Source organism: Sparus aurata, chromosome 19, assembly GCF_900880675.1.
Source record: "Sparus aurata chromosome 19, fSpaAur1.1, whole genome shotgun sequence".
Classification (NCBI taxonomy): domain Eukaryota; kingdom Metazoa; phylum Chordata; class Actinopteri; order Spariformes; family Sparidae; genus Sparus; species Sparus aurata.
Genome location: NC_044205.1, coordinates 24,086,937 through 24,110,587, shown reverse-complemented (window position 1 = coordinate 24,110,587; position 23,651 = coordinate 24,086,937). Strand labels below are relative to the sequence as shown.

The window sequence follows — 23,651 nt, the reverse complement described above, 5'->3', positions numbered from 1 at the left end:
TTTTTATGAATCGCAAATTTCTCACACCAGGGTGGCTGTTAGCTACAAATAGAAAGGGGTTTAACTTCCGCAATTAATTACACTTATTAACTTTTTATCTTAATATGGTCACACAATATGACAACATATTCTATAAAACATGATTTATTGATGCATCTGAATTATTATATTACACATTGATAAAGGAACTACTTGCAGCACAACAACTTCATGGTTGACGAGTTATGAAAGTGTAACAGAAAATAAAAATACCCAGACAACGGATCTAAAAACCACCAGTTCTCTTTTTAGATATTTCGACAAGATTCAGGCTCAAAGCTGAAACTTTTAGCTGACGGTGCAGTGACTGTGCATGTTTCCCCAACAGAAAGAAAGTAAAAGTCTGTTTTGTCTTGATGAGGAGGAGGTTGAGATACTGTTGCGTGACATTATTCATCCAGAGAAGTTAAGTGATCCTTCAATGACATCAATGGTATTTTGAAATATTGTGCATATATTGCACCAACTGGCCATGTGACTTTATATCTACAATTGGAAGTAAAACCAATGACTCAAGACTTGCTAAGTGTTGTGATATGCTGGAAATGCCATTTTCAGCACATACCAATTGAATAAAAAGCTTTTTTTCTTATTTAGGAATGATCAAACTCAAAAATTTCTATCTGCTCACCAGGCTGGATTTTCCCCAAAAATGAAATACAGCACTCAGGAAACGTGTTTGTGAGTTCACAATCAAAACAGGCATGGTTTTCAGTGGTCGTTATGCCAAGAAAACACTGGAACAACAGGAATAACTTGAAACTTTACACTGAGAAGGAAGAAAAAACACCTGCTGATAAAGGGCAAAGAACGTATTGAGAGTGAGACGTAGAGTAAATTGAAGGGTAACTCTTTGATATTTCATCGTACCACCTGGACTTGAGGCAGTCCAACATTGGCATCCTTTCAACTAGATAAGTAAGTAACAAACCCTGCTTTCTTAATAATACAGTCAAGTGTTTTACGCTGCCTTTTCATCACTCTGTGATCACTGCAGCTACAGCAGTGCCAGCAGGAAGGAGACATATTATGCTTTCCATTTTTTTTCCTTTCCTGTAGTGTTATTATGTTCTTGCACATAAAAGAAATTGTGAAAGTAAAAACGGTCAACATCCACATCAACAGAAGCTCCTCTCTCCCACAGAAAACACAGCTCCTCAAACACCTTGTCAGTTGTCCCGCCTTTAATTCCGCGACTTAGCGACAACACGCTATGTCACCGTGTCACACATTTGCATAATTTATGACTAACAGCTAGTTTCAGGCGTGTGAGCCGACCAATCAGAGCATACTGGGTATTCAGGAGGGGGGGCTTTAAAGAAAGAGGAGCTAAAACAAAGCGCTTCAGACAGAGGGGGAAGTGTGAGAAGATGTAGTTTTTGGTCTAAAGTGTGTAAACCTATTCTAGTAGTAACCCAAAATGAAATTATGAACCTGAAAAAGAGCATATTTTGTCTCCGTATGTCTGCCACCACTGGTTACTACCACCAAAAGTGGATTTTTAAAGGCCGATTTGAAAACGGTCATTAGACTACATCCAAAATCATCAGTTCGAAAAGTAGATCACTGAAAAGTCACAGTGATTAATGAATACATTAAATAACATCAAACTCAAATGAATGGGATGGGAGCTATTTTCATTGTACTGAAACTGGCATGTACTCCAAAACAGATTCGCTGTTTCGTCAACTGGCACTGACATAAACAAGCCAGAAGCTATTACCTTTTCTATTGCAGAGATTTAGCCATTTTAATGCCAGGGCTGCCTCCCAACATATGTTAAATACTACCCAAGACAATTGTGATTGGTCTAAAGAGCATCCCTCAGTGTTACACAGCTTAATAATGATTGATGTAGTTATCCACACTTAGTCTACTTCCTCACCTGTTAACTTATTAACCACATCTCAACTTGTTGTTTGTTTTTAATGAATTTGAGAAGTAAAATGTCTCAACAGTCCGGACTCAGACAGTAGAGAGGAGGAAGTGTCAATGTTGTCTCACTTCATTTGCATCATTGAGTTACAGAGGAAATGAGAAAAACCACAAACACCCCAAACCCCACATGACCGGACATAAAAAGGAGGTTTAAAAGATATTATTTACATTTATTTTAGTATTTATTTATCTTTAGTGTGATGGCATTATGATGGTGAATTCAGCATCCTGAAAGAATGAAACAATCTTGCTCAAATAAACTTTCTCTTTATTTTCCTGAAATTCTTATTTTCATTGAAAGCTGGGGGGCTTCGACTTACAGTAAAATTCAAAGTCAAGATGCTGCTGATTAAAAGAAACGTCCCGCCCTGCCATTTACTCTCACTTCCTCTCTCGACCCATGAAAAAGAGGACAGAGACGGCCGGCAGAGGAACAGTGTCTGGACATTGTGTTTGAACAGAGGTAATCCGACTGCAAGATTCTGGATGATTAATCAGCTCCACTTTATGTGACACAGTAAGTCTGAGAAACAATTATTTTTCATGTGTCCTAACTCATCTGGTTTATTTGTTGTTGATAATATGGAACGTTAAGAGCTCAGGTGTTGTGTTTTTCCTTTTTCTATATTAACATGTTGTTAGAGCCTGATAGATAACGGTTGGTCAGAGGAACAGGTTGGGTGAATTAAAATGATAACATGTCCGGTAAAGTTAACTCTGTAAGTGCACTAATACAATCTTGGAAAATAAATTTCATTGTCACAATTTGTGACTTACCGTGCTACATAGTCTGTCGAGATTTGAGCCACTGTGTCATAAGGTATCATGAAAATCATCTTTAACTCTGTTTACTGTGTATTTCAGATAATTTGGGGCAAATAATTTACACTCGACATACGAGTACAGGGAGGTAGAGGGTCAGTAACCATAACTGGAAAATATTGCAAAAAAAACACACAAAAAAATCTTTAAGTCACCAGTATGAATAGAAATAAAGTAAACACTTTAAAGTATCTGTTACTGTAAGTATTTGAGTATCAAAAGTAATCTCCTGGCAATAAATGTACAATTTGTAGTAAATTACAGATACTCGAATATCAGATCTGATATTTTCCAGCATTTTTTTTCTGATTATCAAATCAGTGCATGTTTTATGAATAATTTAATTTAAAAATGGAATCAGCAAAGTAGCAAGTCATTAAAGTTATAAAAAAAAACATATAGTGGAGTAAAAAGTGCAATATTGACCTCCAAAATGTAGCGGAGTGGAAGTATATCAAAGTATAGCTGAATGAATGTACTTAGTTACATTCCATCATATTATCATATGTATATTATTAGCACATATCAAAATGTCATTTTTAATTTCACGGTTGTTGTCAATACTGGTCAATCGTGACACAAACATATTAACATGCATTTATTGTCCAAATATCAGTATCAGCATAACCCCCAAAAATCCAGTATGAGTCAGGCTTTACTGCTCCTACATCAGGTGATCATTTACTATTTGAGGATTTGTTACTTTTGTTGTCTTTTGTTATTCTTTAATTCTTGTTTTGATTTTTTGATTTTTAGGATTACCTTCTGCAGTTTTATTCACCTCGTGGACTTAACAAGCAGAAACCGAAGTTCCTTGTTTTTTTGATGAAGATTTAAAAATGCATCCTGGAGTAAAGGAGGATAAAACCAGACTAAAAGGAGGATCAGAATGCATCAAACTAAGCATTATCTTCCTCTTGTTGAATATCAACCATTTTGTTGTTCCGGTCACAGGATATTCACTGAGAAACTGCCGAATCAGTCGGGGAAAGGCCTTATGTACCAAGAATAAGCAACAAGTCACAGAAGTTCCTCGGGATATTCCCTCAACAGTGGAAGGGATTGACTTGTCGTCCAACAAAATTTCTAAAATACACGTTTCGGATTTCAAAAATTTTCCAATTTTGACAACGTTGGACCTTAGTTCCAATAAAATTACGCAGATAGATACTGGTGCCTTTGCGAATCTGATTTCCCTCAACAGTTTAAATCTGAATAATAACAAACTTGATATACTTGGAGATGATCTTTTTTACGGTCTGAGCAACCTCACAGAGCTGAGAATCCATGGAAATAAAATCAAATCAGTGGCACCCACTTCTTTTAAGTCCTTAACGAGCTTGACATTTTTGGATATCTCCAACAGCAAACTGCATCAATTGAATAAAGTTCATTTGATAATAAAGCACCTGCCAAATCTACAAGTTCTGTATCTGCAAAATAATGACATCAGTTATTTTAATTCCTGGGAACTGACAAACAGCTCACTTGGACTTACATCGCTTGATTTATCTAAAAATCCCATTAAAGTGTTTAACATCACTGCAGATATTTTCCCAAATCTCACCTGGTTTAACATTGGCCAATGTCCCCAGACGAAACCGACAAAATGGGACGTGCGCAACAAGACCTTTCTCAGTCGAGTGTCTACTCTTGATATCAGTAGACTCCACTTGAAGATGGACGACATGAAAATGTTACTCGAGAGCGTCAACTCCTCTCTGACTACTCTGAGGATGGCACAAATGAAACATTACCTTTTATCGACGCTAATCAACATTTCCTGCACCATCCCAACGATGTCCAAACTCCAGCTCAAACAAAACCAACTCAGTGTTATCCAGTCACATTTTTTTCAGTTGTGTGTTAATGTAACAGAATTAGATTTATCATACAATCAAATTCAAAACATCCAAGAAGGGGCCTTCAGATCTACTCAGGGTATAAAGATCTTGAGTTTGAGTCATAACAAACTTCCATCCGTTCCAGCTCCCTTAAATGATATATCTAATCTCACTGAGCTGGATCTCAGCAGTAATGAAATCACCAAACTTGAGTGTCATGATTTTGCCAACATGACAAAGCTCCGACATCTCCACCTTAGTTACAATTCATTCCCAGCTCTACAAGACTGTCTTTTCAAGGATTTGGTAAAACTGCAAGTTTTAAAGCTGCAGAACAGCTCCATCGCTGACTTAAAAAATGCCTTCAAAAACTCCTTGCCAAATCTCATAAAGCTGCATCTGGATCAGAATAAACTCACTGCCATTAAGCATGGGGACTTTATGGGCTTGCAATCCCTCCAGAACTTGTCATTACATAATAATCAGATAAAGAAACTTAACAAAGGATGTTTTATTGGATTGACGAATCTTACAAATCTTCTGTTGCAAGCCAATAGACTTGAAGAAGACTCTATAAAACATTATTCTTTTAATAATCTGAAAAATTTAAAAAAATTGGATTTGAGTAACAATCATATTAGATATAAAAAAAGTTCAGCTTTGCATCCTCCACCATTTTCTAACCTGTCCCGTCTGGAGACGTTGGCTTTTTATGTACAGCGCCGCAGGGAGAGAGCCTATCTGCCTTGCAACATCCTGCAAGGTTTGACAAATCTTTTGGTTCTCGATATGAGGAACCTTCACCTTCCCTCCTTTCCCAAAGACGTTTTTAAATACACTCCTCAACTACAAACACTTGACATAAGATCGAATGAACTTTCAGATCTCTCTCCGGATGTGTTTTCACCTATTCAAAGCCTCGAAAAACTCTACATATCGACAACAAACCTCCGGTCTCTAGATTTCCTCATTGATGCCAACCTTACTAAGCTGAAGTTCATTGAGGCGAAAAAGAATCAACTTCATGTTATCAGAGAGGAACTAATCAATTCTCTACCGGCTCTTGTTTATCTGGATCTCGAAGGCAACAGTTTCACCTGTGACTGCGATAATGTCTGGTTCCTTCTGTGGGTACAAAAGAGCAACCAGACACAAGTTTTTGATGCCTACAACTTTGAGTGCAACTATCCTGCAGTCATGTTAGGTAAGAAACTGATGGACTTTGACCCCCAGTCCTGCAGAGATAACATCGACTTCATCTGCTTCATCTCCACCACGTCTACGATCCTCCTCTTCATGGTGGTGTCCTACACCTACCATTTCCTGAGGTGGCAGCTGGCTTACGCCTACTACTTCTTCCTTGCTTTGCTCTTTGATGCAAAGAATAAAAACAGACAAACTCATAATCAGTATGACGCCTTTATCTCCTACAATGCCCATGATGAGCCATGGGTCATCAGACAGCTGCTACCAAAACTGGAAGATGAGCAGGGCTGGAGATTGTGTCTGCACCATCGAGACTTTGAGCCAGGTAAGACTGTCCTACACACCTGGCATTAAACTAATGATTTTCTTTGTCCAGCTGAGTTTTAACAGGCAAGCTTTAATTCAAAATGGGGTCTTGAGAAGTTTTCAAACTTTTTCAATCATGCTAGTAGATTGCCTTTTGGGATGGAAATGTCTGTTGGTTAAGCTGACCAGACTGGAATGCAGATGTAAAGCCATTAAATTCTGAGATATCCTAATGACTTTACCTTACACTCCACCAGGGTGATGTCATTATCAGCTTTTATTGATATGTCTTGACAACTAGGATAGATAGATAGATAGATAGATAGATAGATAGATAGATAGATAGATAGATAGATAGATGGATGGATAGGTAGATGTTGGACGGATGGATGTTGGACGGATGGATGGATGGATGGGTGGATGGACGGATGGATGGATGGATGGATGGATAGGTAGATGTTGGACGGATGGATGGATGCATGGTTGGACAGGTAGATGTTGGACAGATTGATGGATGGATGGATGGATGGATGTTGGATCAATGGATAACAATGACAAGGTTCATCAACACATATTAGGATTAATAAAATCATTCTGTCATGTTTTCTAGAATGTGTCCTGATTTATCTGATAAAAGTGGACCCAGTTAAAAGCTATACCCTTAAAACACAACAAGGAATCTGGTACTTTGAGTCCATTGGTAGTAAAAGAAAAAAAAAGAAAACAAAAGGAAGTTTCATACACAAGTTAAAAGGCAGTATACAGTATGCTAATGAGCAGTTGTTGTGTACTTTCATCTATACTCCAGGAGGTGTCACCATTGTATTTTTTTCTGCGTTATCAAAGGGAACTAGTGAGGAGGAAAGAGATCTGGAATAAACTCTTTCCTTTTGTTTTCCTGTTCCTCAGGTAAACCCATCATAGACAACATCACAGACGCCATCTACGGCAGCAGGAAGACCATCTGCGTGATCAGTCGCAAATACCTGGAGAGCGAGTGGTGTTCCAGAGAGATACAGGTGGCCAGGTAATAGATACACATGGCTGAGACATACAGTGCTGTGACATGTCATGATCTCATTTTAATGCCAAGCAATTGGAAAAAAAAAAAAAAAAGAAGGAGGAAAAGGTCTCCGTAACTCTGACACGGGACAAAGAAATAATGTTTCACCAAATTTCCCCAAGAATCTGAATATGAAAATGTGTGTGTGTGTGTGTGTTTGCTTCCATCCACTACAATGATTTGAATATCAGGAGTTGGTTCATGGAAACAGACAGCCACATGCATCTGATCTCATGCAGAAAAAAGAAAAATGGCACCATTGTGTTATGTAATAACTTGTGAAAAATGATTAAACAAGATCTTAATTATTCAAGCAAAAAGCTGTTTGATTTGCTACAGCAGATATTCAAAGTGCTGACATTTGCCAATATATATGTATGCACGCATGCACTTTATTGTTTTTTTTTTCTTCTTTTTGGTACAACTGCACTCTAAATTCTTAAAGTTTGACTTTACTTAAAATGGGATCTAGGATTTTATTTCCACATTTTTAGAACAAAACATTTAGCATATAGCTAAATAACAGACGAAAATCTTCATGGATGTCAAGAGTGGCGTTGTCCTCCTCCTCATCACTCTTTTTCTCTGTCCTCGGTCCAGCTTCCGTCTGTTCGATGAGCAGAAGGACGTGTTGATCCTCGTGTTTCTGGAGGACATTCCCAGCTATCAGCTCTCTCCTTACTACCGCATGAGGAAGCTGCTGAAGAAGAAGTCCTACCTGAGCTGGCCGCGAGCCGGCGAGCACACCGAGCTGTTCTGGGAGAAACTCCGCCAGGCTCTGAAGACCAGAGAACAACCCGAGGACGACAAGTTCCTGCTAAATGTGATGGACAGACCGTGACTGTGAAGGACACACGACCCTCTCTGTGAGATTCACTGAACATTTTCTTTTTTTTGAACATTTCTGATTCCCCACCTTCTGGCCCGTTATAAGATCAGCTGCAGAACAATCAAACTGGAAGACCAAGTTATGATTAAGTATAAGTGACATTGAATATGAGTCTGCCTTTGACTCACCTGATGGGGCAGTGAACTCATAAAGACAGTTAATAACTGGGCGACAGAGAGTCTGACAAAAACCAAACAATGTCGTATGTAAGAACAACAACTGGTCTAGACAACACTTCCCTTTGTTGGTTACTTTAATAGGTGGTTGGGTTTGATAGAAGTCATAGATCACTATAAAGATCACTGCCACTTATTTAACCACGTGTACAGTTTCATATCCGTCTGTGGACAGCGGCTACATGTGGAAACTGTGGTTTCAAGGTCAATATTTCTTTAAATTCCGATTCAAATAATTCTGATTAGAGTGTCCATCTGTACTTTTAAATGACCCGATAAGATGTAATGGTTGCATATATTGTTGTAGGTGATGCTTCTCCACAATTACTTTGAGCTTACGCATAACTTGAGGTAGTTATTCTCAGAGTGGTGTTGTCACGTTATATAACCGTCATTGGTAGTGAAATATTAGGGTCCGTGTCATATATTAATGTTTTATTCAGAATTTAGAAATGAAGCAGCTTGCAGGAAAACTGTAAAGTTATAAAAATATATGTATATGTGATGATTGTGTTGGAAAATATGATTTTAACAACCAAAGAGCTATTTTATATGCTGTAATGTTAACTCCATTAAAAATAAGCTTCTACTGAAATTTGAAGAGAAATGGTTTGAAAATGTCCTATTAAGGACATATATGCAGATAAAATCTAATTTTGGACCTGAATTATATGTTACATCACGTTTACAGAGAAGTCAAAGATCTTTAGTTGCACAGTTGAGATCTGATATTCTTCCTCTGGCCAGTGAGGTTGGTCGATTTAAAAATATTCCCGAGGAGAATAGAATATGTGAAATGTGTGAGCTAGATGAAGTAGAGAGTGAGTCTCATTTCCTTTTATACTGTACAAAGTATGACGATTTGAGAGAGGTATTATTTCATGAAATCTATGGACAAAACCCTGAAATATTTTGGTGCTCTGATGAGCAGAAGTTGGAGTGGTTGTTTAATTTCAATGTGTTTAAAACTGCTAGCTTTATTTCTCAAGCCTGGAAAAGAAGACAGGTACATTTGTTTGATTAATTTTTGATGTGCTGATGTTGTTGTGCTCTGGATCTGGTTTGGTTCTTTCTTTTTTGGGCTGGGCATACATGTATGCATGACACATTGATAAAAGTAATTCATTCATTCATTCATTCATTCATATATTATGACATGCATTTATTTTTTATTGAAACCTTTTGGGACATTTTTCATTATGAGCACAAGTTTTTCTATTCTATCCTTTTTTCTGCAACCTTTAATTTTTGAGTTGCGGTCTTATTGACATTGTGACTTTTGACTGGCTTGCTGTAAAGTAGGATCCTACAGATTATGTAAAATAATGAATGATTATGTCACATTTTTGTTTTTTACTCTATATTATTTAATCTATATAGATAAAATCAAATGCTCAAGTATTCATTTCAAGTGTTTTATAAATGTTGCAACTGTTCAAGTTGTGTAAAAAGGTGTGAAAGGAGCGGACACATGTATAAATAAATATCTGTTTTAATAAATTCTTTGACAACAATCAGTTACAATTAAATCTTCTCATGTTGTGTTTTTCCAAGTTCATCCTCAACACGTCAGAAAAACATCAACACAAAATTTACAAAAATCTTGCAAATACTTTAAAAAATAAAGTGTACTTTTTCTTAATCTGTCGATGCATTGTATCCACAGTTTACAGTTTGTTATGTATTAAACATACCAAGTGTTCGTAAAACAGAACAAATATAAGACTACAACAATTCCATGATAGTCCCTGTTGAAGAAATGTAAGTATAGAAGGTCTACTGTTACTACAAAATAAATACATTTCTGACTGGCAGATTGGGTTCTGTAGTTTAAGGAATGAATAAAACTAAGTTGTGTGCAGCAGATATTGGCTTGTTTGTGGAGTCTATGCTGACGTGGTGTTGGCTTGGGTTGTTGCCTCAATGATCTCAGTCGTCTTCCTCCTCCTTTCACTACAAATACAAATTGGAAACACAGCATGAGTTCAGCTCAGTGTTTGGTTAAAGCACCGAATTAATATAACGTAGATAAAAACACTGCGTAGACATGAGCATACTCACTCCAAACATGCCACTCCTCTCTGGGTCCAGTCGGCTTTAGGGTTGGCACACACAAACCTCCCTGGAAGGTGGAAGCTGTAAGATCCAGGAAACATTGAAGAAATGATTACACACGAATGAATGTCAAACTCTCCTTGTGGTCTCATTCCAGTGTATCATTAACCTCAGGAATGTCCCGCGTACCTTGCACAGAGTCACCCTGTCCAAACTACTCCCACAGGTATGATATTTGGTGATACTTCTAAGCATCAGGATGTATTTGCTTTAAATTTTTGGTCAAAAAACATAGACTACTATACTTCTCAAATACTAAATCTTTGTTGTGTAAAATCCTTCTTTCCTGTTTGTTTTCTATATTTTCTCACCCACATGAACTGCTGTGAGCTGCCACATTTTTATCTCAGTTACATTTTGGCAGCAGAACTTCAAGTTCATCTAGTTTTCAACATATAAAATTGTTATGATGTAATGAGTTTTGTTACGTCTGGCAAATTGTTACAGATCTGGATTGGTATTTACAACAGTGGTGTTGCACTCAGAAACTGTGGTGCTATTCCAATTTCTACATGATGTTGCTTTTAAATGCACAATTTGCCATTTCTGCCACTAGTGGTTTCTATTATAACAAAAAAATAGCAGAGAGACTCACTTTCTGGAGGAATAAACACCCAAAAGGAGAGCTCAGATATTACTTTCAAACTTTGGGGATTGAAAAGTGGATTTGTCTTCACTCTATTACCCCTTATAACTTCTACCATAGCTCGGCAGCATTGCACTGTAACACGAGTTGAAAATATTTACTCACATAATAGCTTCAATGTCGCAGGCATGGTTGATGGTCTGGATGGTGTAGCCCAACATCGGTGTGCATGATCTTGGACGCCTCACGTACCTCAGGCAGCAGCTGGCTGCAAAGACAGAACAGACAACATTTAGGTTTTGATGCCAGAAACACAACATTCAACATCTCTTGGAACAACTTTCCTCTCACAGTCCTGACTTTTCTTAATACTTACCTTATTTATTCAGTTTTAAATGTAAATAAGCTCAGAGCGATATAAGCCAGAGTCACATTCTTAACGCATTTTGGTTATAGTTTTTAACATGAAAATGTTTTTTTTACCTTGGGAAATTATGCAATATCAATTCTATCTTTGGCAGGTTTAAGATTTGCATTTCATGTTCTACAGTCATATAAAGCAAAAGGCAATATACACCTTTTACTTCCCTCAACCTTTCCTAGACTTGTCACAAAAATGATTTAGTATTGTAGAAGTCTTGGTAGTCGCTGACAGACTCACCTGACTGTGTGTTGTCGATGAAGGTGCTGAGGACGAGGAGGGAGAGCAGGGCAGTCAGGAGAAAATCTTTCCGGCATGCCATGGTTCTGTAGTGTGTCGTTCTGGAGCGGTAGTAGTTAGCTTGAATGGTGTCAAGTGCCTGAAGGCTGAGTCAGTGAGAGTGTGACAGAGGCTGCTGCGCTCTGTCCTTAAGTACAGAGTCTCCGGGGTTTTCCCTTGATAGGTGGCGTTGCGTAATGCCGTGATTGTTAAAACAATGGAACGGAGCCAAGAAAACTGGAGCTGCAGGTGACACTTTGATATATCAGTTTACGGGGCGGGGATTTGTTACGATAACAATTCAAGCTGCAGCCTAAACCTGAGACTTGGCTTTGAGTCAGATTTAAAGTGGCAAAAATGTACATTCTTCACAAGAAAGTTAGACAATTACTACCCAAATCTGTAGCTCACCTCGACTTTTTAAAGATCTTTAGCATGTGTTTCCGCTGCCCAGATCCCAACATTGGCGCTCAATATAGCTAATAGCTGAAGAGTCAGATGCCAGATTTCTTTCTATTGATGTAGATGAAAAAAGTGCCAAAAGAGAGAAAATATTGGACTTAAATTCGTCAGTTGCACATAAACATCCCTCTAAATGAAAATGTCTTGCTCACAATCCGCAGACCAAACCAACCGTGAGAATAACACGTGCAAAACCCATTATCGCCAGACAACCACTGAACATTTAGAAATACCACACAGGCAAGACAAATTGTCTCTTTTGTGATCTGATTTAATCAATGAAGTCACCGTGGCCGACCTATCTCCCTTCCTTATTTTGTCTAGTCGACTAAAAGAGCCATGAAAATCTCTTATTTTGGTTCAGATATTCAAGTAAAGTTCCGTTTGCTGTTTTTCGTGCTTTGTTCTGTTGAAAAAACTTAGATGTAGACTTTTGGCAGGTCAGGTGATTTTTGCAAGAAATCTGGTTGGATCCAATATGACGCAGCTAAATTTCGCTGAAAACGAAGAGATTGTGGAGAGTGGTGAACAAAATGGCGCTTCAAGTGAATGTTGGGCTTAGCAGTTAGCACTACAAGTTTGTATTTGACGTTTTCCCAGGAGTGAACACCCTTGTGTTGTGTGCACGTAGGCAAAGAACATGTGAAGATGTTCATCACAGTTTATTTAATGCTTTACTTCCCCGAGCACGTTATTCAGTAACTACCAGGCATGAGGCATGAGAATGGAATTTCATCATCATGTTTGTCCAAGCAGATGAGTCGCTACACGTATCCACTTTCCAAGAAGCTCTGAACGCTTTGAAAAAGACAAAATGCTATCTGAGGATCCAAAAAAAACCCAAAAACCTCAACATGGTTGTAGTCACGACTGTATGTTAATGTCTGTTATGATGACCAATTTTGGAAAATTGAGAATGGAATGAAAGTGATAACGTTTTAGGGAGATTATCTCAAGATAGCCATGAGTAAAAACGTAAATAGAGGACTTTGTTGAGTAGAAAGTCCCCGTGCCCCCTTGTGTTTATGTATTTTTTGTCAGCTACGTGTGAGGAGGCACTCTAACTCGGCTATTTTTAGGAATTTAAGTGAAGTCAGCCATGTGACCATTCATTTTTAGATGCATGAAGATCTACCTACTGATTTTCACAGGCGTCAACTCTGAAAACATTGTTTGTACCCGAGATCAGATGTGGTTGCGATTGTTAGTGTTATGTGGTGACGTGACCAGCGTGTTGCACGGCAGCATGGTACTTCACTGGGCATAATGACTGGTAGATTGATAAATATTTCATCAAGGTATTAAGGTAAACAGTCTATTAGAAAACTACAAGTGCCCCTTTAAATGTTATATGTAGGAATTCTGCATTGAAATGTCAAAAAAACTAGACCTTTATATATATTTTTGGAGAGCTGTGTACTTACATTATCCCTAATATTTCCAACATACTCAAAACCAGAGAAATCTGCAAGAAAGTAAGTAGCTAAATGAGACTCACAGTAACATGAATCAAACTAAAAACTTACCATACCATTGTAGATTTTCATCACCAATGGTGGTTGTTTAATGGTCATTTTACCACCAGTGAGTGATCATTTGCGGGTATTTTTGCGTCAATCTTGCAAGTTTTTATTTGCCCAAAACAGTCGGGTGACTACATCGTTCTGTTCTTTTCCCCTCTCCTCTCTGTTATGTCATTCCTGAGGTAAAGTACATTTCCCCTTTGGTTTCAATCAGCAGTCAACATTACAGAACGTCAACACCCAAAAATGGTTTCTGCGGTCAGTTTGGTAAACAGAAGTGAAGATAAAGCAACTTCTTGATCCCAGAAGTTACATAGTAATCTCTGAGAGTGTTTATTCCCCCAGAAGTTTGCAGCAGATGGCACATTATGCATTCAACCATGTTAGTAGAAGTAACTCATGGTTTGACCTAATCCATCTACCTTCTCCTTCACCAACCTCATAGCTCTTTATACTCCATCATGACTTGTTTCTTTTGACCTATAACGACAGTTTTTCTGATAAGGACGGGCTGAAATGAAATTATTTTTAAAGAAGTTGCAAGAAACAAACAGCTAATGATAACACACCCACACACAATGCAAGATATGAAAGGTCATAAACAGGCCCCCTAAGGCCGTATATTGGCTTGATTCAGCCCTGATGTTTACTTAGGAGCGGCAGTGATGTCACTGTGTGACGTCTCTGCTTAAGTTGGCACTCACGCCACATGATAATTATGGTATTAGAGGGTTGATTCAGCTTCATTGTCTGCTTTCTGAAGAAAAGAGCTCCGACAGTATCGCAGGGATTTATAAGAGCCCTGATGACTCAATCAACCTGATGTGAAACTCCAAATTCCAGAGTGCTTAAATTAGTTTTGCAGCCGTTATAAGATGACGAAAGAGGGAGATTGCAGCAAGAGCCACATTGTCTTTATATCAGCTGCCTTTTATATGCACTCACTGTAAAACACCAACGGTAGCCTGTTGCTCAAGCCTCTTTGTTTTACAGCTTCATGAGCTGGTGAACAACAAAAAGGAATGAGTCTATGAGAAGATAAAAATAGATACACTGCAGCAGTGGTTATGTGCAATGTGTCTGGAATTTAGCATGTAAATTACAGTAGCTAAACTTTAGAGGTTGAAGCTAACTATGTTGCCCTGTTGTAAATATAAAACTAGATATAGCATGACATTTTTTGTTCGGCGAGATTATGTTCAAAGATGAACATCACTTGTATGATTTCTGATGTGTAAATGAAACGTTAACCTTAATGCTAAATCTAGACTAAGTCTAGTCTTTGAACGGCGTCATGACGTTCATTGTCCCCAAAAACCTCTGTAGTCTTGATAGTAACCGCCATCTTTGTGACGTGTAAATGCTTATAAATCAAGCGTGGGATATTTTTCATGGTGGGACATCTCTTAGGCTTGTTTTCACCCAAGACCTTTTTTCAGCCATTTACCTGAAAACACATTTCAATAACCCAACAATAACTGAACAATTGTCACAATTTTTGGACTCATTTCTTGTCGAACTTGCTTTAAATTGGGAAATATCTGATCAAAAAACAAATGGAAGAATATAAGAAACATGAACCTCATTTTGAACTGACACGTTTTGGCCATTATGCTAGTAAGTAGCTTGCTACCTTGCAAGCATCGTGCAAATCAGAAGATCTGTTTGTTTTTTTGTATTTATCTCTGAGAAGCCCAAACAAAAATGGGATACCATAAGCTACATCCTGGACGGAACCTTAACCTTTGATGCCCACATCAATAATGTTACCTGGTCTGCATACTTCCATCTACACAACATCAACCGTCTCCGTCCTTCAATCACATCAGCCTGCACTGCTATTCTCGTAAAAACCCTGGTTACATCTCATCTGGACGACTCCAATTCTCTCCTCCATGGTCTTCCTTTGAAATCACTCCATAAACTCCAACTGGTCCAGAACACAGCTGTCCGTATAATCAGCAGAACTCCCTTTGGTGAACACATCACTCTAGCACTGCAGCAAATCCCGCATTGATTTCAAGATCCGACTCCTCACTTTCAAGATCCTTCATGACCTGGCACCATCATACCTCGCTGAAACGATCCATATCCACACAACCTCCCGCACTCTCCGATCCTCTTCTACCACCCAGCTCTTTACCCCGTCTGCCAACCTAACCACCATGGGGTCAAGAGCTTTCAGCCGATCTGCCCCCAGCCTCTGGAACTCTCTCCCACCAGACATTTGCACTTCTGACACTGTCTCCAATTTTAAATTTCGCCTGAAAACACACTTATTCCGCGTAGATCAGCCTAATCATATGATCACACTCTTGCCTATTCTCTATTCCACACTATTATACTATTCTCACCCCGGAAGCTCAACCCGGCCTAACCCGGCCCGGTTGACTTCCTGTATGGTGAGGACCGCTGAGTCTGAATTCTGTGCCGAGCCAGCACCATGTAATTGCATCTTCTTACTTATCTATTTTTATTTGCACTACATTCTCCCCTGTTTTTTGTTGTGCTGTTGTTGTTATGTGCAGTGTCCTTGAGTGCTTTGAAAGGCGCCTTCAAATAAAATGCATTATTATTATTACAATAATCTCTTCCTCCACAGCCTTTTATACACATTCGTGGGCCTCTCCTGTATTTCTTTTATCTTGCTTATTTTGTGGAGCCATAAAGAGTTCTTCCTAAAAGGTGTGCCGGACCGAGAGTTGGCAGCCAAACTCTACTCAACGGACAAATTCAATATTTGGAAATATGTGTGAGCGGACGTGCAGCACGTAATACTCCTGAACAACGCCCCTTTTGTGAATCACTCGCTGTTCAACTCCACCCAAACGCCATTCTTCGTTCTTGATTTTCACAGCACGTCACTATATGAATAGGTTATATAAACAATCAGCACTTCCTGAATTATATTTATAGTCTGATCCTGTTCTTCAAATGGTGACATTGGGCCTACATATTGCTTCATGTAGGCTACACCAAATTTCCCTATTTTACAGACATTCCATTAATGCACAAAAGGTCAAAATCACCAGACAAATTAACACCCAATAAAGAAGCATTTTGTGATAGTTTCCAATGTTTTCATTAAATAAATAATATTTGTACGTTCAGGCCTGCAGATCGCTTGAACTCTTCTTGTATGAGGTCACTCAAGAGTTCAAATCTATTTTTATACCACCGCTGTGTGGAGCTAAAAATAGCAGGTGCTAAAAATAGTAACAGATAAGCAAAGTTGGACTCTCCAGGAATGTGAACGCACGTTTACAAGGCTGTGTGCTACCATTTCCTTGTGTCCATATTGGTGTGAGTTCACAGTGCTGCTGTAAAACAAAGACTCATAACCTCACAGGTTGAAGTTTATTATGGGTTTATGTGTCACTTCGAGGTTTACATGCACTTCAATGGGGTGAGGTGCGGGGAAAAAACAACTTCCTTACAACAAGTACATTTGTATTAATTCCTGACCGGATCACATTTCGCAATCTCTGAAGTTTCATTCAACAGTGGAAGTAACCTTATCTCTTGGTCGCCAGATTAGTTGCCGCGTAATCTTATCAGTAGAGGAATTCTGACAATGAGCTTGACATTGTGGGGCTGCACCTCTGCTGTAGCTCACGATACTCAAAACTCAAACAAAAGCCACAGCTACACACAAAGCCGATTGAGCTGTACAGACTTAGCTCAAGGTTGAAGCAGATGCTTACTTTAAGTCCAACTGACATGACATCAGTGTTTGCTTCTATTTTAGAAAAGTCCCACGCTTATACTATGTTGTGAAAACGATCCTTGTGCACACAGATACGTACTTTTTCTAAAAGCTAACGGATACAGACGGACTCCAGTAGTATTGGGAAGCAGTGTTCGGTAAAAGCGTGGCCAATAGTTCAAGCGAGACGCGACCACAGGACCAAAGGAAGCCCCCAGGAAGAGCGCCAGGCTTTGAAGCAAGGCCGAACCCTCCAACTAAAAAGTTACGTGATGCACTAGGGCACAAATATCATTTTTGCCATAATCTTGCTGGGAAAGAAATGGCTGTTAAAGCCAGTTTGCCAGCTCGGTCTGCATATGCATATGCCAACACGGAATACCGGATTGTTTTCGAGTATTTTACAAGTTGGTGAGGAGTTTTAAGATGTTACTCAGCCCGAGCAACACATGCGAACAATTACTACAGAAGAGCTCGGAAAAGATTTGAGGGGAATTAAATGCTGCGACGGAGAAGAGGTCCCTGATTAACCGATGAGACTCGCCAGAGCAGGGCCCTCTACGGGTTGTACTACTCAACATCTATGCTGACATGAAGGATGCATGGCAGTAGGTGAACAGTGACCTTTAAATCGCTTGAAACTGATGTGTCTTTTTTTGTAAAGGGAGCGTAAATGAGCCTGAAGGGTGGCGTTTCCGAAAGATGGCACTGTTTTTTAGTTTTCAGACCCAGAAAATTCAGTTCTCATGTGAATAAAAATGCAAAAACTTTTGTCACGTAAACAGCCCCTTGATTTTCCTCAAAGTTGCAGCCATAACAAAACATTGGGTTGTTGTGTTTGAATATTTCACTGATTGTAAAAGTTTATAGCTTCAATTAAGTGCGAGGGCTGTAGAGTTGAATTCTTTAGTGACACCTAACCTGTTTTTATATCAGTTTATCAGCTCAGTTTATCAGCTTACATTGGATAAGGAAAAGCTCTGACGCAGAAGCTCTATTTTACGATTTCAAGGTTACTCATAAATCACACCAGACGCTACTTAGGCTGTAAAAGTCTTTGATCTTAAGGTGTTACTTTTGGCTGACAGGGAATAAATGTCGGCTGACTGTGATAAAATGAAGTTTCAGCTGTAATGCTTGTCCGGGTTTTTATTGTGCAATTTGAAACAAATCTTTGCTGCGATTGCATCAAAATACATTATAATCGCTTCCGCTTGTGGAGGACGTTAAGCCTGCTCAGTCCTCACACAGTCACAGTAGGTCAGTAGTGCTACGCTGTGGAAAACCAATACTGCCAAATTCAGGGAAACTGCCTGTTGTGCCAGGTAAGTTAATACACACTTGTCCAAAAAGTCCCGTTAGACCCGCCTTCCGAGATCTCTATTCCCGATAAATGATTCTTCTGCTTCACCTTCATACCGTAAACCTACAATGTCCCGTCCCTGGAGAAATGAGGCTGCTCTCTTTTCTTACACTGGCTCTGTCTTGGCTGGCCGTCATGGTTCAGGCAGCAGGTAAGTTGTTTGCAGAACAAACAATTCAATCTCTTGTTCCTGATGGATGATTGCCTTGCCAAACTGCACGCTTGACTTGAGCGGTTTCACTTGTATTGCACATCAACTAAGTGTAAAAGCTGATTATTATCATGATCAGTACTTGCTAACTTTTCGATTAACATACTTTCATGTTGGGGAGGCTGTAGAACGGAAGATTGTGTGATGGTTTACGAAAAAGGGCCAAAATGCAAACTCCAAGCAGGAAAAACAAAAAGGAATAAAAAGCAAGTTTCATTAACGAAGCTCGATACAAGAAACACAGTAGGAAGGCAAGTAAAGCAAGAATCCAAGAGCAAAAACAAAACAAGTCCAAACAAGAAAGACACAAGCAAAGGCAAAACAGAAGAAGCCTAACCAGAACTGATGGTTCAGATGTGAGGAACAAGGACTGACTTAAATCTACTTGGACGAAATAACAAATGAAACACAGGTGAGGTCAGGAAAAAAAACAAAGACAGGAAGTGTAAATTAAAAACATCGCACATGAGGGTAAAACCTTCAAAATAACACAGACTGTACATAGTACAAACATGCACTCGTCTGTTGGTATTTCCCATTGCCTTGATGGATGTCCTCATAACAAGATTCGGTGATTGCGGTTGCACAAAAAACACACTTAATACCTTGCAGCAAATTCCTTCAGTCTGCACCACACATATCAATTTCACTGAATATGTATTTTGTAATCACAACACAAGAAGGCCCTGACAATACGTTACATAATCCACATGGCGTCTAACTAAACCCCATTAAAGTTTCCACAGCCAACAAACCCTCGGTGTTGGATGTTGTAGACCAAAGAATGTTTTCACTTAGGTATCAGATGACTATTCTGTTGGTGCTTGTCTTTGTGCTCATGCAGGGCAGGATGGTTGCTTTGCGGCTTTTTCCAAAGTCTGTGCTGTGAAATTCATCGCCAAAAGTGGAAGGATGGTGCAGCGCCGGCGGCAGAGAATCATAGAAAGGTGCCGTATTAATGCAATGTAAGATTAAGTTTCCTGCTTTGTGCTTTATTTTTTTTCCCCTTTCTCTTTGTGTTATACAGTATGATTCCTCTAATAACACCATTTTTTTCCTGAGCTTCTATTCAGGATGACCCACTTACCAGTTTTCCCACTATCACGCCCCATTTTTACCATACTAACAATAATCTGACCCTTACTGTCTCTGTTTCTCATAAGTGTATTAAAATGGAAACGTTGCATGGTTGTCGAAAGATGCGAAACCTTCTTGCAACTTTATGGTAACATACACATCAAATATAACGGAGCAAAAGTGACAAAACCTTTCTAGAACTATTTATCAATCTCAGTTTTCTATTTTCACCTTCTTTGGATCTCACCACCCCACAACATTGTGGTTTAACACTTAAAGCTAAACTCTCGCCAAAATGCAACCAAGGCTTTTTTTTTGTGAATGTACCCGAGTCAAACCTTTGTATAAAAGCGTAATTATGACAAAAGAGGTACTGTTAAGGTTCACTGTATTTTCGTTTTCAGGTCAAACTAATTTTCAATGGGAGTGCTACGGGCACTTTAGCGATAGCATCAAAATCTAAAAAGTCAAGAAGGCTCGACACAACATGAAACTTTGCTCGTAGTATCACCAGGCAGTGTCCTGCCAGCCGAGAAATATTGATTTCCGAATGCAACGTAACTTTGGGGAGAGTTAAGGTGGAACGCTACTGTTCCTGGCAACAACGTGATGCGATATCTCACGTGACTTTTCTGGCTTTTTATTTTAGTATTGTTTCTCATATGAAGCTCCTTTTTCAACTTCAAGGTCAATATTGTTCTTTGCTAACGACAAAACAACAAATTATCTGTGCATTTATATGGAACTAAGCTTTAGGAGCATTCCACCTTAACTGTCCTCCAGGTTACGTCTCATTGGGAAATCGATACTTCTCGGCTTGCAGGATGGCGGCTAGCTGAACAAGCTACTGCTAACGTGAGTTGTTCAAAAACTCTCTTTTTAGTAAACTCTGTGTACACAAACAATGTTCTCAATGCTCGTGTTCATGTATTGAGACCCTGGTGATACTACGAGCAAAGTTTCATGTTGTGTCGAGCCTTTTTAGTGTAAAAGTGCCCATAGCACTCCCATTGAAAATGAGTTTGACCCGAAAACGAAAATACGGTAAATCTTGAAAGTGCCTCTTTCGTCGTAATTATGCGTTTACACGAAGATTTGACTCGGGTACATTCACAAAAAAAGCCTAGGTTGCATTTTGGCGAGTGTTTCGCTTTAACTATTCCGGCTTCTAGATCAGTTGCAGTGTACCTTTAGTCTTTCCAAAACTAAAAAACACAAAGACAAAATCTCATGATCATCTGCTCTAACATAGGCTATAATCATTAGCATGTCAGGCTAACTATCTCATTAGTGACAACAGGAATCAAATTTCACTTCCAAGGCAAAGGAGCAAATCACGCACTGACTATCTACTTTAAAGATGTTATTCAGCCACTGAATATGGCCAGGGGACGAGGGGAGAAACAAAGAACCCAAGTGCAATGGAGGGAAAAGAAACAGGAGGTACTATTTCAAGCTGAGTAGTAATTAATTTACAGAATAAACACCGGTCAACAAAGACAAATTAGTCTCCAAAAGAAAATGAGGCCTGTAGCTCAGTCACTCAGCCATTCAGCCCAGTGGCACCAGCAGCACTTGATATCACCAGGTGGCAAGTGGCCAGTAGGATCAGGTGTGGACCTCCACACACTGGGAGAACGAGTGCGACACCTGAGTGGAAGCACAAGACAAAAACACAACACAAACATGGCCACAACAGTTGGGCTGTAACAGTAGGGTATTTTTCTGAAACGCAAGAATGTTCTTATCTACACACACGTTAGGAAACTAAAAAAATGTAAGCTTGTCATTTATACAAGTTATAAATTAGAACAGTCACAGTGTGGTGGTGTGGTTGTCTGTGCAGATGTACCCACATTCCAAAAACTTTCCAAACGTCTGTTGTTTCTGCTCTCAGCTTGTTAGTCGCCTGTATCTTTCCAGTACCCATGAAAATTCATTGTGACCTCAAGTTGTAAATAACGCTGCAAGCCAAAACTCCTCCCCTCTGTCTCATAGAGCAGGCTCACCTGGTTTTATTTTTTCCATTTTGCAGCAACAAAAACGCCTGGCGGGGGAGACGGAAACCGAGGACGCCTTCACAGTGGAACATCTTTCCCACAAACTGACATCCAGCCATGAAAACAACCGATTCTGATCTAGAGAGACAAGTTGTCAAGTTTCCAAATGGAAAGACGTGTTGATCAGTGACATTTAGAGGCACTGGGTGGAAATTGCCTCAGGACGGAGCCAGGCTAAGTACTTTCTGCTACACTAGGTCAAAAAGCTGACATAATATGTGAGGCTGGCATCATACTCGCGTTTTGTTTATTTAATTATTAATTTTAAATAGTAAAGACTGGCAAGGAAGAAGCAATCCCATTTCCAATTTGTACCCCTACCCCTAGTTCCCCCTTGCCCCTCAGAACGGGCTAACATCAGCAACCCGTGTCATTAGAGGAGTGTAGGAATTAGAAGTGCAGTAACTTTGATGATTATGTATGATGACTTAGATTTGAGTTCAATTTTGAGCGCCATATGCCGGGAAAGAGGCGAAATGCAGGACTGAAATACTGCAACAAAATAGGGAAGATTCAGCAATAACAACGTCACATTTGCTAGCTAATTAGCAAAGATACACCTGCCAACTAGTCATGATTGTTTTATATTTGTTACTATAAAAGAGAGTTCTCATAGCCCTCGGTTTGAGTATTTCCTCTGACAAATCCTCGATTTGGAGGACCATGTAGTCCAAACACTTCACCCTACACACATGAAGGGGTAGGGGAAAGGAACTGGAATTGGTGGGTCATGGTGTGCACTCTAGTGTGATGAAGGAAATATAAATGTTAAAGGATAAACGTGTTATTTAAACTTAAAAGCAAACTACAAGCTGTTATCTACTCAACAGCTATGCAAAAACCTCTTGGCATTTATTTTCCTGTAAGTTTCCTCATTCCTCTGCCATGATGAAATAAACCTGTTGGGTTAGTAGACATGTGCATGCTGCATGTTGTCACTTTTTTGCTGACACAACTGCTCAGGGTCAATGTCTGCTTTCCTTTTCAAACTAGCCAGCCGATGCCCAGGTTTTATAGATGGTTGAAGGTTAAAGCAAAGGGATTACAATCGAAAGTGTTTGAAGGAAATTTTAAGAAAAAAACTGTCAGATGTTCGGTCCACCACGTTGGCCGAGACTAAAATAGTTAAATAATTATTGGTGTGATTGGCATGAAATTTGGTACAGACATTCCTGGAGCCAAGATGACGAAACCTAAAGACTTTGGTGTTTATTTATTCAGCACCACCGTGATGTTCACAATTGTTTTTTTAAGTGAATGTCTGGAAATATTTTGGATTAACGGTCTTGACATTTGGTCCCCAGTCATCAGGATGTTTAAGATGTTTAAAAAAACGATATGTTGGGTTTTACGCCAAATTTCTTCATGTCTTCCTCTGCTCTCCTTGTGTTTAAAGCTAATCAGATGATGTTAGCATACATGTTTAACATGTACTGTAGGTGCTTACAGTCAGTCTACTCGCCGCCATGCCGATGGTTGGTTAAATAAAGTTTTGTAGTCAAAGCAAAACATTTCTGGAGCTTTACGGAACTTGGGGAATAGCTAAGATGGCGCCATAGAGCTCC

At 39.2% G+C, this 23,651-nt stretch overlaps 2 protein-coding genes across 2 annotated transcripts; one reads left to right on the top strand and one right to left on the bottom strand.

The window, feature by feature from the left end:
* The first annotated feature begins 2,405 nt into the window (after positions 1-2,405).
* On the top strand, positions 2,406-9,812 carry LOC115570502 (toll-like receptor 13). Its single transcript, XM_030399125.1, has 4 exons — positions 2,406-2,494; positions 3,556-6,174; positions 7,065-7,182; positions 7,819-9,812. Exons 2-4 carry the CDS (start codon positions 3,639-3,641, stop codon positions 8,057-8,059), a joined length of 2,895 nt encoding a protein of 964 aa, XP_030254985.1. The 5' UTR covers positions 2,406-2,494; positions 3,556-3,638; the 3' UTR covers positions 8,060-9,812.
* On the bottom strand, positions 9,758-11,824 carry ccl20b (chemokine (C-C motif) ligand 20b). Its single transcript, XM_030399126.1, has 4 exons — positions 11,646-11,824; positions 11,150-11,252; positions 10,345-10,419; positions 9,758-10,236 (listed from the first exon to the last, which is right to left on the bottom strand). The coding sequence occupies exons 1-4, from the start codon at positions 11,725-11,727 to the stop codon at positions 10,170-10,172; spliced, it is 327 nt and encodes a 108-aa protein (XP_030254986.1). The 5' UTR covers positions 11,728-11,824; the 3' UTR covers positions 9,758-10,169.
* Positions 11,825-23,651: the final 11,827 nt, after the last annotated feature.

Coding starts and splice junctions, on each gene's coding strand:
- ccl20b (XM_030399126.1), bottom strand. CDS start 11,727: ATGGCATGCCGGAAAGATTTTCTCCTGACTGCCCTGCTCTCCCTCCTC. Junction 11,253..11,645: donor CATCGACAACACACAGTCAG/GTGAGTCTGTCA, acceptor CTGTCTTTGCAG/CCAGCTGCTGCCTGAGGTAC. Junction 10,420..11,149: donor TGCGACATTGAAGCTATTAT/GTGAGTAAATAT, acceptor TGGATCTTACAG/CTTCCACCTTCCAGGGAGGT.
- LOC115570502 (XM_030399125.1), top strand. CDS start 3,639: ATGCATCCTGGAGTAAAGGAGGATAAAACCAGACTAAAAGGAGGATCA. Junction 6,175..7,064: donor CCATCGAGACTTTGAGCCAG/GTAAGACTGTCC, acceptor CCTGTTCCTCAG/GTAAACCCATCATAGACAAC. Junction 7,183..7,818: donor AGAGAGATACAGGTGGCCAG/GTAATAGATACA, acceptor TCCTCGGTCCAG/CTTCCGTCTGTTCGATGAGC.